The sequence below is a fragment of the Lepisma saccharinum genome, chromosome 22 (genome assembly GCF_977018435.1).
Source record: "Lepisma saccharinum chromosome 22, izLepSacc3.1, whole genome shotgun sequence".
In the NCBI taxonomy this organism is placed as follows: Eukaryota; Metazoa; Arthropoda; class Insecta; order Zygentoma; family Lepismatidae; genus Lepisma; species Lepisma saccharinum.
In genome coordinates, this window is record NC_139250.1 from 17632741 (window position 1) to 17648840 (window position 16100).

General features: G+C 38.3%; 1 protein-coding gene across 1 annotated transcript in view; it reads right to left on the reverse strand.

Annotated features, from left to right (window-relative positions):
• LOC146005024 (uncharacterized) overlaps positions 1-12918 on the reverse strand; it is a 142096-nt gene extending 129178 nt beyond the window's left edge. Inside the window, exons 1-6 of the mRNA XM_083144158.1 lie at positions 12906-12918; positions 9795-9913; positions 6807-6931; positions 2844-3021; positions 1719-1883; positions 548-694 (exon numbers count right to left, since the gene is read on the reverse strand). Of these exons, the coding sequence (XP_083000284.1) occupies positions 548-694; positions 1719-1883; positions 2844-3021; positions 6807-6841 (525 nt within the window). The 5' untranslated portion in view covers positions 6842-6931; positions 9795-9913; positions 12906-12918. The remainder of the gene's footprint in view (positions 1-547; positions 695-1718; positions 1884-2843; positions 3022-6806; positions 6932-9794; positions 9914-12905) is intronic.
• Between the last annotated feature and the right edge of the window lie 3182 nt (positions 12919-16100).

Genomic DNA, 16100 nt, shown 5'->3' on the forward strand with positions numbered 1-16100 from the left:
CAGGAAAATAATTCTATAATGCAAGCAATGCGTACATACAAGAAAAACTATTATTCAGCAAGGAAAACACGACATCTAGCATTTGGAATTTGAAAGCAGTGGTTACAACACATGCACAAAAGATGCAGTAAAATTATAGCACATCGTTCATTCACAATACGAGAGTACAGCGGAGAGTGGGCTATGCACATTGCCCATCTTATTGGACAGTAGTTGTATGACAGGCATAGCCCATCGCAAATCTGGAATGTGTTAAAGTATGTATACAACTAAAATACAAAGTCTGTGATACACAACAAAATCAGGTTTTGCCATGGGGCTCTTTAATAATGTGTGGTCAGGACATGAATACCCGTCACTGCTATTCTTCTGGCACTTCTTTCCAAGTACCTGACCTCATGATGCTTGGTCAACATTCAAATTTTGTGGTGACCAACAGGAATTGATCCTAGAACCTCTTGAATCAAAGGCAAGACCACCAAATATTAAGTACATGAGAACTCCACAAACATTTCACTCGTTTTTTTTTTTTTTTTATCTTTCTCACCTCAATAACTCCTGATGTAACACATATCAGTACATATCTGAGTGCATCTTGATGGCATATTATGTCTCCTGGCTGGTAAAATTCGTGAGACACGTACAGAGAGAGTTTCTTAAGAAAAGGTTCATGTGCATCTCGAAAAATATTACACTGAAAAAAAAAGAAAAATGATGATTTGAATGAAGAAATAGTTTGCTTTCGAGTACCTGAACAAAATATTTGCACAAGTGGAATTCAACACATGAAATTACGTATCTACAGCTTTAAATTAGTGTTCAGATGAAAGCAATTCAATTGCACATAATGATCATAATTTACTCTTATGTTAATTAACTTAAAGGATGATAATGGTTTACTTTGAGTCAAAGCCTGTTTTTAGATGTCGAGAAGGAAAAATGTCCTTTATTCTTATTTTATATCACAATTTGTTGTTACATTTAGAATTTCAAGTGGGGTGATCACTTAAGTTTAGATCTAAAAGGTAATCATCCTTTTATAATTCAGGGCTTCCCTGATGTTGTAGTAATAACATAATTGCCTTTTAATCAAGGGAGTTCCAGATTCGATACATGGGGGAGGCACATAATGGTTTGGATACCATTTTCAACTGTAAATCCAGTACTGATAAGCTAATCTGTGAATAAAATTAACACAAAAAACTTCAAACTTCAAAACTTTCATATTTCAGGAGGGTTTCCTATTTATGTTGATGATTTTTTTATATGTATATAAAAAGGATTATTCCAAGCCACATGTCATCAACATATCAAAAGAAATGAAGACTCAGTCACAGCACATATTCTGGTTTGTCGTAATTCACAATTTTCGGATCGTATCTTTCTTCAGGGAAGGGAGAAAAGAGAAAGGTGTGGAAGAAAGATGGCTGAAAATGCAATGGAGGAATGGTCAGCAGTTTCCTTGAGTAAAGATACAGGAAAATCCGAAAGTACAGATTTCCACTTTTTCCTATTTTTTTAAAAATAATGACTTATTGTTACACATCTCAGGTGGGGCAGCCTTAACGAGATGAAAGATCATTAAATAACTAAAAATACAAATTTCCACTTACATGGAATCTGAACTATTCATAAAATTAATGCAAAAAGATGACCCATATGCTAAGTCACAAATCAATACATAAGCAGATACAAATATCAAAACAGGATAAACTTACATTATCAAATATCTGACTATTAATATCAAAATACAATTCCATTTGAAGTGGTTTTGGTAAGAGATCAACCTCAATTGGTGATTTGATCCCTGACTTCTTACTCCACATCTCCATATAATAATTAATTACCCTTTTAATTAAATTATCTCTAATTCCAATTTCAACCTGAAAGGAAAGGTGCCAAACGTAACTAAATCTCTTAAATTGGCAAAGTAAATACAATTATCATAAGTACAACATTCTTTAATTTTTTTGAAGAAAAAATAACTTTAGATTGACTCATACATTTACACTCACTCACACACATGTACACTCTGCCCCCTCACACACACATAAAACACATGATGCTTAAGTGTACCTAACTAACTAACTCTCTAGCCTTCTTAAACCCGAAGGTTCATGGCTGCAGCAACACAGGCCTTCCATCTGTCCCTATCTTGAGCAAGATCTATATACTCTTTTCCATCCCTACCAATTTACTTTAGGTCCATCTTAACATTATCCCACCATCTTCGTCTTGGCCTTCCTAATGGTCACTTACCATCAGGTTTCCCAACAAGAATCCTGGGAACTCCTCTTTCCTCTCCCATTCGTGCCACATGGCCTGCCCACCTAAGTCTTCTTGATTTAATTATTCTAATAATATCTGGACATGAATACAAATTATGTAGTTCTAAATTATGTAACCTTCTCCACTCACCTGTCTCCTCATCCCTTTCAGGTCCAAATATTTTCCTAAGGATCTTATTTTCAAACACTCTCAATTTATGTTCCTCTTTCAATGTAAGGGACCAAGTTTCACACCGATATAATACTACAGGCAAAATTACTGTTTTGTATATTTTAACTTTTAGTGTCTTAGATATTAAACGAGAAGACAAAAGTTTATGAAGAGAGAAGTAACATGCATTTCCTGAATTAAGCCTACTTTTCATTTCCTCTTTAGTATAATTTTCATTTGTTAATATTACTCCTAAGTATTTGAATTTGGAAACTGGTTCAAACGAGTTGTTATCAATAATTAGATACTGATTATTACCTAACACTTGGCTTAAGTGTACCAAATACAACAAAACACTATTGATCCATAAAATAATTTCAATTTCACTTCTATGGAATACATACCAGGTTATCTTTCACCAAAGGAATTTTCTCAAAAAAGTCAAATCGTCTTCTCTCGAAGTTCATAAGCAATGCAGTTAAAGCACTTATTAGTGATCCTACTGCTAAAACAAACCCAAGTGACATAGCTGCGACACACACCCACATTTCTATGGCATTATTAGCATAAATGTCACCCAATCTGAAATAGCAAAATAAAATAATTTCAGTGACATGGTGGAAGACATAGAATCAAGTGCCTTATGAATAATAGGGAGTTCCAAACAAAACAATAAACTATGCGAGTGAGCTGATGCTATGATATTAGATATGACCATAGAAATTTAGAGGTATAGAGGTTTTCTCAGGTTCATCTTTCAGACACACATACTGAGCTTAGTTCTGAATTCAAGATAAACCTACAGCTTCCTTACTTCAGGATCCTTGATGTTACATTTGTTCTATTTTGCTTTTCTTACACTTTTAGCTAATCGTGATGAGGATGAACGACGATTAGACCAAATTGATGAATAGACGCTTACAAGGAATGCCTACACACAGGCTTGGAACTTTGGTAGCAAGATCAAGAGTCAGCCATTGATTGTGATGGCCAGCAACCCAGCCTTCTCCTCAAGTCAGAAAAGAAATAGAACCATCATTAAAAAGACACTCTGAAGTAATTTCCACTATCGACAGAATTAAGGAGCCACTGTCATCTGAAAACGGGGAAAAGAACAAGAAACTAACTACATGTTTAACTATTTAATTTAGTATTTTTACACAGAACTGACGACTACACATGTGACTGGGATGAAAATATTTTTTATTCATTGAACAGTCTTCTCATTATGATTTTTATATGAATAGTCGTGTATCTACATTTCCTAAACTATAATATTGATATTTTATTCTCACAGTTGCATACAAATATTTTGAAATGATGATACATACGTATGCTGCATAAACTGTGCTTTGTATATAAATGCAGGAAATAAAGATGTAGTGTTATGATATACGAGGGCAAATCGAAAAGTCTTTGCACCTAATTTTTTTCTAGCTTGTTATAAGTGTTATTACAAAAGCAAGATAGATATACAAGCGATGCAGTAGGCTTTTCTTGGAATGGCCCTATTGTAACTTCTGATTTCTTCCAGGGCACACAGGGGCAGTGCCAGGGGGTGCTTGCGCACCCCTTAATTTTCTTTCACACCCCCTATGTTCAACTGAAAACACTAACGCTTAGAGTGTCATATTATGTCATGTCGTCATATTGACCACCAAATGTTAGATACTGAAGTAAGACCGTTATTATTGTATGCAACAGACAAACACTGACAGAGATGCCGATATACATACTTTTCTGTACTGACGGCAGCCTCAATGAAAATCAGTGGCCATTTTTTTTCCTCTCGTCAGCATTGTTGTTATGAATGTTTCTCCATTTGTTTCTTCAAGTGGTCCGTTTGTGGTTTTCGATAATTGTCTATAACTTAATGTGAGTTAGGTTTTCTTTTCTTGTTCTTTACTGCATTGTTGACAAATGGTTTATTTTCTGCCTACTTGTTCTTCCTCACACTGGAGCAAAAATTTGAGCTACTTTCAATTTCATTTCAGTCAGTAATTTATGTTAATTAGTGGCAGCGATTAGGGTAGCTTTTTGCTCCCACACTATGCTAAATCTTATCTACCAAGGGAAAGTAAACTGTCCTTGCCCCCCCTAATTTTCTTTCCGTACCCCCTCAGCACCCCTAGATGATTAATCCTGGTGCCGCCGCTGATGGCACGGTACTGTATCAGTTGCCAAAGATGGCTGCCGGAGTGCTCAGGAAGTCCACGTCATACGAGCAGCGAGGTGTTATTCATTTTTTAAACAATGTTCATCATCAAGAAGCTTAGGAACCCACCGACACGTAGGAAAGGCCGAGTTCAGTGACAATGTCCTTCAGATGAACACATCAATCAGCTTTGACCATTTCATCAACACGGGTAATGTTGTCCGGCGTCAGCAAGGAACAAGGTTGGGCCGATCGCTCATTGTCGTCCACATTTTCAAACTCCTTGCACCACCACTGCACACTTCCCACTGATAAACATTTGTCCCCATACACTGGCTCCATTTCCCTGTGGATATCTGTGGCTGTTTGTCCTTTGCACCATAAAAAACTAATAACACTTCGCTGCTCATATGGCGTGAAATTCCTGAGTACTCCGGCCATCTTTGCCAACTGATAACAGCACCGTGTCGTGGAAGAAATCGAAAGTTACAATAGGGCCGTTCCAAGAAAAGTCTACTGCATCGCTCGTATATCTCGCTTTTGAAATAACACTTATAACAAGCTAGAAAAAAAATAGGCGCAAAGACTTTTCGATTTGCCCTCATACAATTATTGTTTTTATAAATTTTAAATACTGAATGGCTTTCAAAGCACATCTGACAACAAAGACTGTGTAGTCATTATAAGAATGTGATTTTAACCCTCACTGGTATCATACGTCTGAGAGACATCTAAGGTTTTTCCTCCCCCCCCCCCCCCAATGTGGTATTCCTCTCTCCATCCCTGTACCTTCGAGTTGGATTGTTGTCTACGTGCAATGAAAATCTCTCGATTGTATTGTTATCTGACCTTGAGTTTTATCGTATCAAAGTTGTTGGTCTGTCTCAGAGACGTATGATACGGAACACTTTCTAGTCAACCTTGCCTTCACATATTTGTATTTACTGCGACTATTTTGGATTAATATGGCATATCATGCCATGTGATGTTCCTGAATTCTTTGATATTAGAAAACATGCATTTTTTGGGATCCAAAATTTAAAAGGAGAACAAAATTCCCATGCCTGAAGTGTAGCGGGCCAATCTCCTAGCAGCAGCCAAAAAAATCTGTCAGGACTACTTTGTAAAAACAAGTGATTGTACCTGCATTTATTAAAAACATTTTTCTGTTCCTCGCAGATTCTTGTAATATAAATAGATATTCTATGTTAATTCAAACTATAATTTTCACTACCAGTTTGCATGAAAAGAAAATGGTTATTAATATTAATACTTCCCACTAGGAAAAACTGTGTGCTCCAAAAAACAAAGGCATTTAATCTTCAAAATGTTAGATTATAAATTCAAATCTTTTCATAATTTTCATTTTTATTTTAAATTGAGTATGTTATGAAAATTAATAATTAAAAATACAACATAAAAATATATAATAAACAGAATTATATATATTTTTTAAAACAATGCTGCATTTTACACGAGTTACCTTCGAATTTATATTATATATTTCTTGTCCTCATTTCTTTTGAATTGTTTTTTCTTTCACATACTACAAAATGCACGTAAGAATGGCATGAAACAAATTACTTAAAATTGACGAAAATAAAGTTTTAGATAATGAAATATATTAGGTGTCTGTCAGACACCATGATACCAGTTACGTTACATTATGAGATGATACCAGTTTTAAGGGTTAAGGACCATGCGAGACCCCTCCTGGTGGGTTCCTGAACTGAGGATGGAAAGAAAAACACTATGGAAGCAGATATTTCACCCTCAATATGGCTTTATAGAAAATCTTGGGTAGACATCTTGCTTTTTATTAAAAAAAAAAAAAACTCTATACCCTGTCCCAGATATCTCTGGAGAAAGGTGGCAGAGAAGGGGTAAGGGGGATCGAGTGAGCAGAGCAAACAGTACACACTACTGGGAAGGCTGATAACTGGTTACTTTTACCCCTCCACGGAATCCCTTTCCTCTCACGTGTTCATAAGTGGAGTTGTCTCACGTCACTACTTGCACAGAGACTTGTTTTCGTTCGCTAGAATGTACATTTCTTCCTTCATAATTATCCAAAATTCATACATTTTTTACGAGTTCTGAAAACTATCCTGAGAACAACAAATTTGACAAACCAATGATTTTTTAGCACTAATTTCATACTACAATTCAGCTAGAAATGTTATTGTTTATAATTTAGTTGCATATAACTTACCCAGTATTTGTTAATGTCATTAATGAAAAATACATGCAGAGCAGATACCAATCTTTTGGTTGGCTTAATGGAAGGGTTTTCGACTCCACCAACACTGTCCAGTACCTACTGTCTTCACAGTGCGACTGAAAGAAATACAAAACAATAAATTGAAGACTGCTTCACAATATTCTTCTATAACAAGCCACACATTGAAAATAGTCAAACAGCTAGTTCACAGTTCAAAATTAAAACAGCTGTCTGACGGACTCCCTCCATAGTAGGTATGTGATTATAAATGCCCCTTAGTATAGGTCCACCAACCCATCTGAAACCCTGGCATGGGAGCAGTGGTGCTAGTTAAAGTTACGGGGAAGCCTGTAGTTCGCATATTTTCCGAGGTTTCAGAAAGCTTGGTGGATCTATAGTTAAGGTTAAAAAACTGGAGGGAAGGAAACAAATCTGATGGTGCAAGACCAGGTGAGTTGGCTAGATACATTCTGCATCCACAAGTGGTCACTTTCCTTTTTTTGTGATGTCAGACATGGGAACAGTGGCAATGTTTTGAAGCACTTGTCCACTTTTGAGCATGCACTGCCTACATTTTCCACAATATAGCAGAAAAACTAAATGTGGCAAAGGGCTGCAATTGTGTGCAAACCTACTTCAGACAAAACAGCCAACTAATTCTTGAAGCTTTCCTGACGACGAATGAAGTTTTCTCGGGATATCAGCCAGGTGATTTCCAGATACAATCCCGAGCTTTCGAGACCTAACGTCACTCTCATCTTCAAAAACAGAAGTGCAGAGCTTATAAAACCTTTCCGAGCAGGCCTCATCTCCAGGAAAATATCAACTCTGGGCAAGCCCCAGCACCTAGCGACCTGTTGGGTGAGATGAGTCAAGGCAAGAGCTTATAAAACCTTTTTCTGCTCCCCCAAAAATAGGCAATAGATAGGCAGGAGAGTTCAATGAACTAACCGATCTCTAACTACGCACTGGTAATGATCAGGCTGGAAAGTTCGGGTCTTGTGATATGTGTTCTTTCTCTTACCAACGTGATGCTGGTGCATCTTAGTATCTTGTCCGTTGTTGCATTTTTGATCCGATACTTCAGTTTGGTGAAGATGGGTATTCCTTTCTTGTCTCTGCATCTATGTAAGAAAGCCAGAGTTGACAACAGCTGTTTTCTTGGTGCGTAGATCTTCAAATCTCAGGATCCGTTGTAACATTTCCTCCCCTAGAGGCATGTGAAGTAATTCTTGAAGCTTTCCTGGTGGCGAATGAGCAACTTCAAGTTGAAATAAGACACCTGTGCACAGCTTTCAGACAGAAGGCATCATCAACAAGACATTAGAGCGAGTAATGCACGGTGATTAAGGGGGGCAAGGGGGCAATTGCTCACCAAATTTTCACCACTTTTTCCCCCGCACTATGCTAAACTTTATCTACAAAGGGAAATATACTGCCTTTGCACCCCCACCCCCCAGTTTGCACCTTGCCTTCCCGGTTTTGGAACCCAATCGCCGCCACTGAACAAACCTGTAACCCCCAGACAACCAAGAAGAGAAGAAGATAGCCATCGTCCCATACACTGGAAATCTCTCCGCAGTCATCACTCGCATTCTATCAAAGCACAACATTAAGACCATCCACAAAACACCACAGAAAGTCAGAAGCTGGCTTCAAAACCCTAAAGACAACCTAGGACAGAAGACAGCCGAGGTTTACCATATCAGCTATTCCTGCGGTAAAGTCTACATCGGACAAACAGGGAGGACAATCGAACAACACTGCAAAGAACATGCCAGCTACATCAAGAATTTCCATCCAGAAAAATCCGGGTTAGCAGAGCATTCCACCCAAGAGGGCCATAGAATCGACTTCACAACCACAAAGATCATCAATAAGTCATCCAATTACTGGGACAGACCATCAAAGAAGCAATAGCCATACATGGCGAAAAGGAAAACCTCAACAGGGACATGGGACTAGAACTGGACCCAGCCTGGTTAGCGATAGTCGACTGGGAGCATGGACGTCGGAGAAACGCCACCTGATTGGCCCGCCACCTACACTGTACCCCTCCCACACCAAAAACATATAACCATACCCTAATGATTCTTTGCACTTCTATCCAGTGATGTTAGCTCTCGAAAGTTCGGAAGCATATCCGTAAATCACCTGGCTGATATCTCGAGAAAACTTCTTCATCATTCGCCAGCAGGAAAGCCAACTAATTGTCAAGAAATACTCAATAAATTTTATGTGTTTCTAATTGGTGGCCAAAAAGAAGTAAAAGGTATGAATTTAAGGGAGGCCTTCTTGTTTTGTCATTTATTTGCATATTAAACATTCACACAAGTAGAGTGAGTTGAACTGTTTTTGAATGTGTCTACTAAATATTTGTATTTGTAGATTTCTTATTTTGCATTGCTCTTCTACTACTTTTGGCCAATCATAACAATGAGGATGAGTGATGATTAGAAAAAAATTGATGATGGACACTCACAAAGTACAACTGTATCCAGGGCGGGAACTGGTGACATCGAAAGTCAAACACCTAACATGCTGAGTTACAGAGCCAGCTGATTAAATATTCAATGAATTTGAATACTATTAGTTTAATAGAAAAAAAAAAGTTAACTTAATTTATAAGGAGACTTCCTAGACCGAAAAGGTTTTCAAAATGCAATAATAATGAGTGAAAAATAAAAATTCAATAGAGCCAGAACCAGCATTTGAAACAGTTTCTCGGAAAAAAGATTAGTGTGACAAAATTAATAATTTTTGTGCCTTTATTAATATCTTACTGTTTTCCTCGAGTTACCATGATGACAACTGCTGCTGCTACTAATATTAATAACAATAACAACATTTGTCTGTTCAAGAAATAGTGCTTATTTCCTTTCATCCTTCCCTGCAAAGCAAAATATTTAATTCACACATTAAGTATATGATTACCTGAACTTTAAAAATTTTGCATACATAAAATAATTTATTACTTACCAAGCATGCTAATCTGAACCATATGCAAGCTGTGGTGTGGACAGCAACATATAACCAAACACAATACTTTGCAATAAAAAATACAAATTTTCTTCTTATAACAGATCTGTTCAAGTCACCTAAAAATGAACACAAAAAATATATCATCTACACACACACATAGCAACTCATATATTTAATTACTGCTTATTTTGTCCAACATTTCTGGCAGGCTAACTGCAATGATGGGGATAATTACATGAAATTGACAAAATGATGCTCACAAAGGAACATAAATGCCCAAGATGGGATTAATTTGAATTTGATGTTAAAATTGTGGGAGCGTCAGCACTTAGGCTATTTTGCTCCCGTCACATTATACGGGGGCCAGCCCCTTATCATTACAAAGAACAACTCTAACGTTGCATAATTAAAAATCTTAAAATGTCCTGACTTCTGTTAAAAGCTGAGGCTGTAAACGGGCACTCAGCACACATAAGGACAACAGGACAATACAAACAAAATTATACTGGCCATGGGGCCAGTCGCCAGAGCCTCGTTAGTCTTCAGTCCAGGGTGTACTAATGTGGAAGTGAGGTTGACATTTGGGTGTACTACGTGGAAGGTCACCCCTTACACCCCAAGATGGGATTCAAACCCAGAACTTTTGGTGTGAAGATCATGGGTTGAGCATCCATTCAAAATGGGCACCAATATGATGGTGTGTGTACACACACACAAATTGTTTAGAAAAGTCTACCGCAATCCACATTTTATTGTCTATGTTTATACATCAACAGTTAGGGACACTAATCAATATTTCAAACAAAAGATGTGTTGGTCACATGTTTCACCAGTTGATTATCAAAATTAACCCAAAAGACAGAAAAGAAGCATAAAACAGCCATATTATATTTAATTTTACATAGGAGCACATGTTGTTGAGAATTTATATGGATTTATAACATACAAAATCATATTGAATATTCCTCGGCTTTTCCAGGTTTATAAATATTTTTTTAAGAAATTCTGGCTTTCTAGTCATACATTGATTTCCATGACATTTCCAGGATTTTTAAGTTAGTGGGATCCCTGTCGGTATCCTTCACTTTGTACCTCCTCAAGAAAGTGAAATATATTGAATGGTTTCTTAAGATTATGGTGTTTATGAATGTTAGCTCGCAGAGATGTGATATTGTGAAGTAAACTGCATCTGTTGTCTTTGTGTGTTACCTTACCATGAAGCAGAACAGTCAGAAGCTTCGTGCAACTGAATATAGCACCCAACACAACAATCCACAACAGCAGCTACCATATAATTTTACAACGATAGGTTAGGACTTGTTAGGTTTGGACCTGATAGCAATTTTCAACATGTTCTTTCGCTATTTTAGTGTGCATACAAATGATCTTTACTAATAAAATGCAGTAAAAGTACTCAGAGATGGAATGTTTTTACTTACGTGAGCTACACTTTAGGATCAAATGTCTCTTATTTGTGCTTTATATTACATAAAACATCAAAATCTGTCGATTAAAAAAAAACAACATAATTCTCAATGGGATACAAGAGGTGAACTTTACTACCTGTCTATAGGTTAATCACAACTATGAAGAGGAGGATGAAATTTGCTAGTATGATGAAGGGTACACCATGAGTTAAGTACAAAATATTATGTACCCTAGGGTATTTAGTCATTTGTTTCACATTGCAGCAATCAGTAGTTGACTGGATAAGTGCATGCTAAATAGATACAAACGCAACAATATTTTCATGGCATTAAGCCTAGTAACGGTTTCGAATGTTTAATGGTTTTTAGCAATTTTTGTAGGAGTACTAAAAGGCACTTAAGAATACTGGAAATGAATGTGAAAGTAAGTTCAAAGTTTGGAGAAACTAATTAGCACAGCTAATGTTGCTTGTGCGAGCAGGCGTTCTTAGATTCCAGTCGACTCGGATAAGAGTTTTTGCAGATTTTCATGCGAGGTTTGAAGAGGATTTTGTGTTCAAGACCAGGTATTATGTGAAGGCGTTTAAGGCATTTAGGGGCGTTATTTTAATGCTAAGAGCCCTAAACCTGATCCACCTAACCTGTCATGTGAAGTAGATGGGAGCAGCAGTCCGTATCCAAGACGACAGTAAATGAATGGCTGCTCACAAAGAATCCTATTGGAGTATACAAGAGGGAAAATCGTTCTCCAGAAAATGTGCAGTAAGTAATCACTAAGACTCTGAAGTATGTGTGAACAGGCATTCGGAATTAAACAATCGGAACCTGAACCCTAAGCCTGCTTTACACACACACAAAGGATAATGAAGGCCTGTGAATAATGATCACTAAAATGTTACTCATCGGAAATCGAACCCCTTGGACTACAATAATCTACAGTTATGTGCAGTACAAGGGATATTGCGAATATACATAACAGAAGCATAGGCGCTGACTCCATGGGGCTTGGGGGGCTCGAGCCGCCCCCCCCCCAATGTTAACGATGTGGGGCAGAGCCCCCTAATAATTTTGCTTAAGAGGATCTAATGTATTATTTTGCTTCTTTTGTAAAGTTTACTCTGAATTGTGCCACATGAACTTAACTTTAAATACACATTTGAATGTTCTAGACCATCAGTTTGGGGGCTGAGACCGCTAAACCATCAACTTTGGAGGGGGCTATGACCAGGTAGTGGATGGGACGTTTGGGCTACAAATGGCTCTCACATGACATTCAGAACGAGATCATTGATATATTAGGGAGATCTGTTTTGCGCTCCGTTGTAGCAGATATGAAAAAGTCGGGAATATTTTGCTATGGTTGACGAAACTTGTGACATATCCATCCGTGGACAATTAAAATTCTGCATTAGAACTGTGAATAAAAATTTTGATACTTTTGAGGGATTCATGGGCTTTTATGAGATTCCGAACAATGAGACCAAAACTTAAAAACGGGAGAGAGTGAGTCATTAATTAATTTATTTCAGTGATCAGAGCCCACCCAAATAATTTTGACAAGTCGGCGCCCTTGAACAGAAGAATAAGTAAGTGTAAACAACGAAAAATGTACGTACATTATTTTCTTTCAAAAATTCATTTAAATTAATTTGTTCTAATCATGCTATGTAAATATACGTACTTATTACACATGAAACCTTCCATCTTGATACTAATAACAATGTGCCTATTGAACAGGTTTTCTGAATTGAATTAAGTTCACAGGTACACTTTTACAAACTTTACGAGCAACAACACGCATTTCGCATTTTCCGCCATGATTGTAGCAACAGTGTTGCCATATAACAAGAAATCACAATTTCCCTTTAAGACGCAAATTTTCCCTTCTAGGAAAATACCAACCCTCTAGTGCCTCCCGCTATACCTCCCTAGAAAAGAAGAACAAGGAGATAAAGGGTTTTCGGTTAAATATATGTATTGGTTGGGTGTTTCAAGACAAAATAAGTATACCCAGTGGCGTGCCCAGGATTTTCGAAAGGAGGGGGTTAGGTGTACATTTTTTAGTAGTCAGCCCTCATTTTCCATCTTTTTTTGGATTTCATTGTATTTTTTAACGAATACTGGGCCAAAGGGGGGGTTATAACCCCTTGGGCACGCCACTGAGTATACCCCAAAAATGTGTTCACCACTTAAATATATCAAAATTGCTCAAACTTGAAAGTAAAGAGTTTAAAATTCGTGTGAGATAAACTCACTTTACGGTATACAGGGTGATTCAGAATTCCTATTACACACTTCTAGGGGTTGTAGAGGGGACTTAGGAGATGAGTTTTGATAAGTGATCCATGTCCGGAAACGTACCGTTTTTGTACTACACAGATGACAAGATCACATAATTTCACATCTGCTTTACCTGCGTCACTACATGAGCTGCTCGATGTGGCGACCCTGAAATTCGTTGCAAACAGTATACCTCCGAAGGATGTTTGCATACACACGCTCAAAAATACCTAGTGTGTGCTGAATCGTGTCTGCTGCAGCGAGAACTCGTGCAACCAGGTCTTCCTGCGACATTACAGGAGTCTCATAAACAAGACTCTTCATGTTGCCCCATACGAAAAAAGTGAAGAGGAGTTAGATCCGGCGATCGTGGTGGCCAAGGAGTTGGTCCACCGCGACCTATCCACATGTCCCCGTATGTTTGATTCAGATGTTGTTGGACGTCATGGGAAAAGTGTGCTGGTGCGCCATCATGTTAGAACCACATGTGCTGGCGAATGTGCAGCGGCACATCGTCCAAGAACTGCGCCAATACTTCTTGCAGGAAGGTCAAGTACCTCGGTCCCGTTAGGCAGCCCGGAAGAAAGTACGACCCAATCAGACGACCATCGATGATGCCAGCCCATACATTGATGACAAACCGTTGCTGAAATCCATTAGAATGTATGTCACGAGGATTTTCGTCATTCCAAATGTTGCTGTTCCGACTGTTGAAAACACCTTCCCTGGTGAAATGCGCTTCATCCGTAAAAAGAGCAAGCCGAGGAATCTCGGGAACTTCCACACAAAGGTGTATAAACCATGCGCAGTAATTGACACGTGGTACAAAATCTGCCGGACCCATTGCCTGTACCCTCTGGGGTTGGTACGGTTGAAGCTGCTGGTCATGAAAAATACGCCAGACGCTGCTCTGACACACATTCATGTGACGTGCAATGGTGCGAGTACTCGTCGACGAGTTATCGTCAGTTCGATGAAGGACCTCCTCTTCAACGCCGAGAGTGCGGCATGTCCGTGGAGCACCACAGTCGGCCCTGTTAACTTTGAAGTTACTGTTTCTCGAAGCCGTTGCTCTAATCGTGCAAAAAGGTATGTGATGGAGTGACACGATGCGAAAAATGATCTGCATAAAAACGTTGCGCAGCTCTACCATTACGTCCAGCTTCGCCGTTAATTAACAACATGTCTGTGTTCTCGGCAAACGTGTATTTAACCATACTGTACTGTCTTGCGCAACGATTGAATAACAACTGACGTGAAGGTCGAAGCACACCGGATTGTAAACAGCGAACTGTCTGCAGCCACGACTGAATAGCTATTGACGTGAAGGTCGAAGCACACCGGATTGTAAACAGCGAACTGTCTGCAGCCACGACTGAATAGCAACTGACGTGAAGGTCGAAGCACACCGGATTGTAAACAGAGGACGTTGAAAGCAGCACACATGACATCAGGTGACTGAAGACGTCGCCTTCGGTCAATGTGGGTTGCCTACCGTGAAGCGGGAGATGTGAAATTATGTGATCTTGTCATATGTGTAGTACCAAAACTGTACGTTTCCGGACATGGGTTCCTTATCAAATCTTGATCCACTAAGTCCCCCTACAACCCCTAAAAGTGTGTAATAGGAATTCTGAATCACCCTGTATAACGTTTGAATTAAAGTACATGTACTTACGAAAGAAGAAATATGCTCTGTATATTCGTGGAACACACGCCATTTTCAAGAAGTAGGAGATGCTGTAATCCACGGTAGAATAATGTAAAATCATCACCGTTCTGTATGCAAAACTGTAGGGAATAATGGTATATATATCAAACAAAATCCACCATTTGTCACTCTTTTTTGTTCTGGTCTGTTCTAAATAATTTATTGTCCAAAGGAAGACGGATAACATTACATCTAACACAAATATTGCGTCTGCTAAGAACTCAATCAACATGAAAAAGGTACTGTAATCACTATCCTTAAGAAAGCAGAGGTAGAAGGTACATAGCAAGTAGTTAATGATAACGGAAGCAGTTACTAAAATGCGCCAAGATAGTAGATTGCGTAAAGCCTGTATTTTAAATGATGCCTGCATTTCTTTGGCTTCCTGAGTACCTTTGTTATGTCCAGGCGTTCGCTTAAATTTGGCGCGTAAAGAATTAACACATCTACAGGCCCAGTTTGTCTTTGGTGCCATCGTTAAGATGCTGAGTGAAGGTAACTGGCTTTCCATATTAGCTCCCAGTTTGAATTTGTCAACTTTTCATCTGACCCCACAACAACCGTAACCAAAATTATTCGAACCAAATATTGTTAACTGTATCAGGTCAGGGCGAGAAGAACTTGCAAAAGTTTTGTGCCTTTCAGGTTTACTCATATCCTATAGAGCAATTTCATTGGTCGCCAGAGAAGATATCATGGAATCATGTTTACGTCACAAGAAACAAATTGAGTTTGATATTGCGAAACGATTAGTTTCGAACATAGGCGTAGCTACGGGGTGTGCCGGGTGTGCCTATAGTTCAAATCACAAACCTTGACACCTTCTGTAAACAAAACCACCTGCATGCAGAAAGCATTGCAAACTCATAGAAGTAAAATAATCCA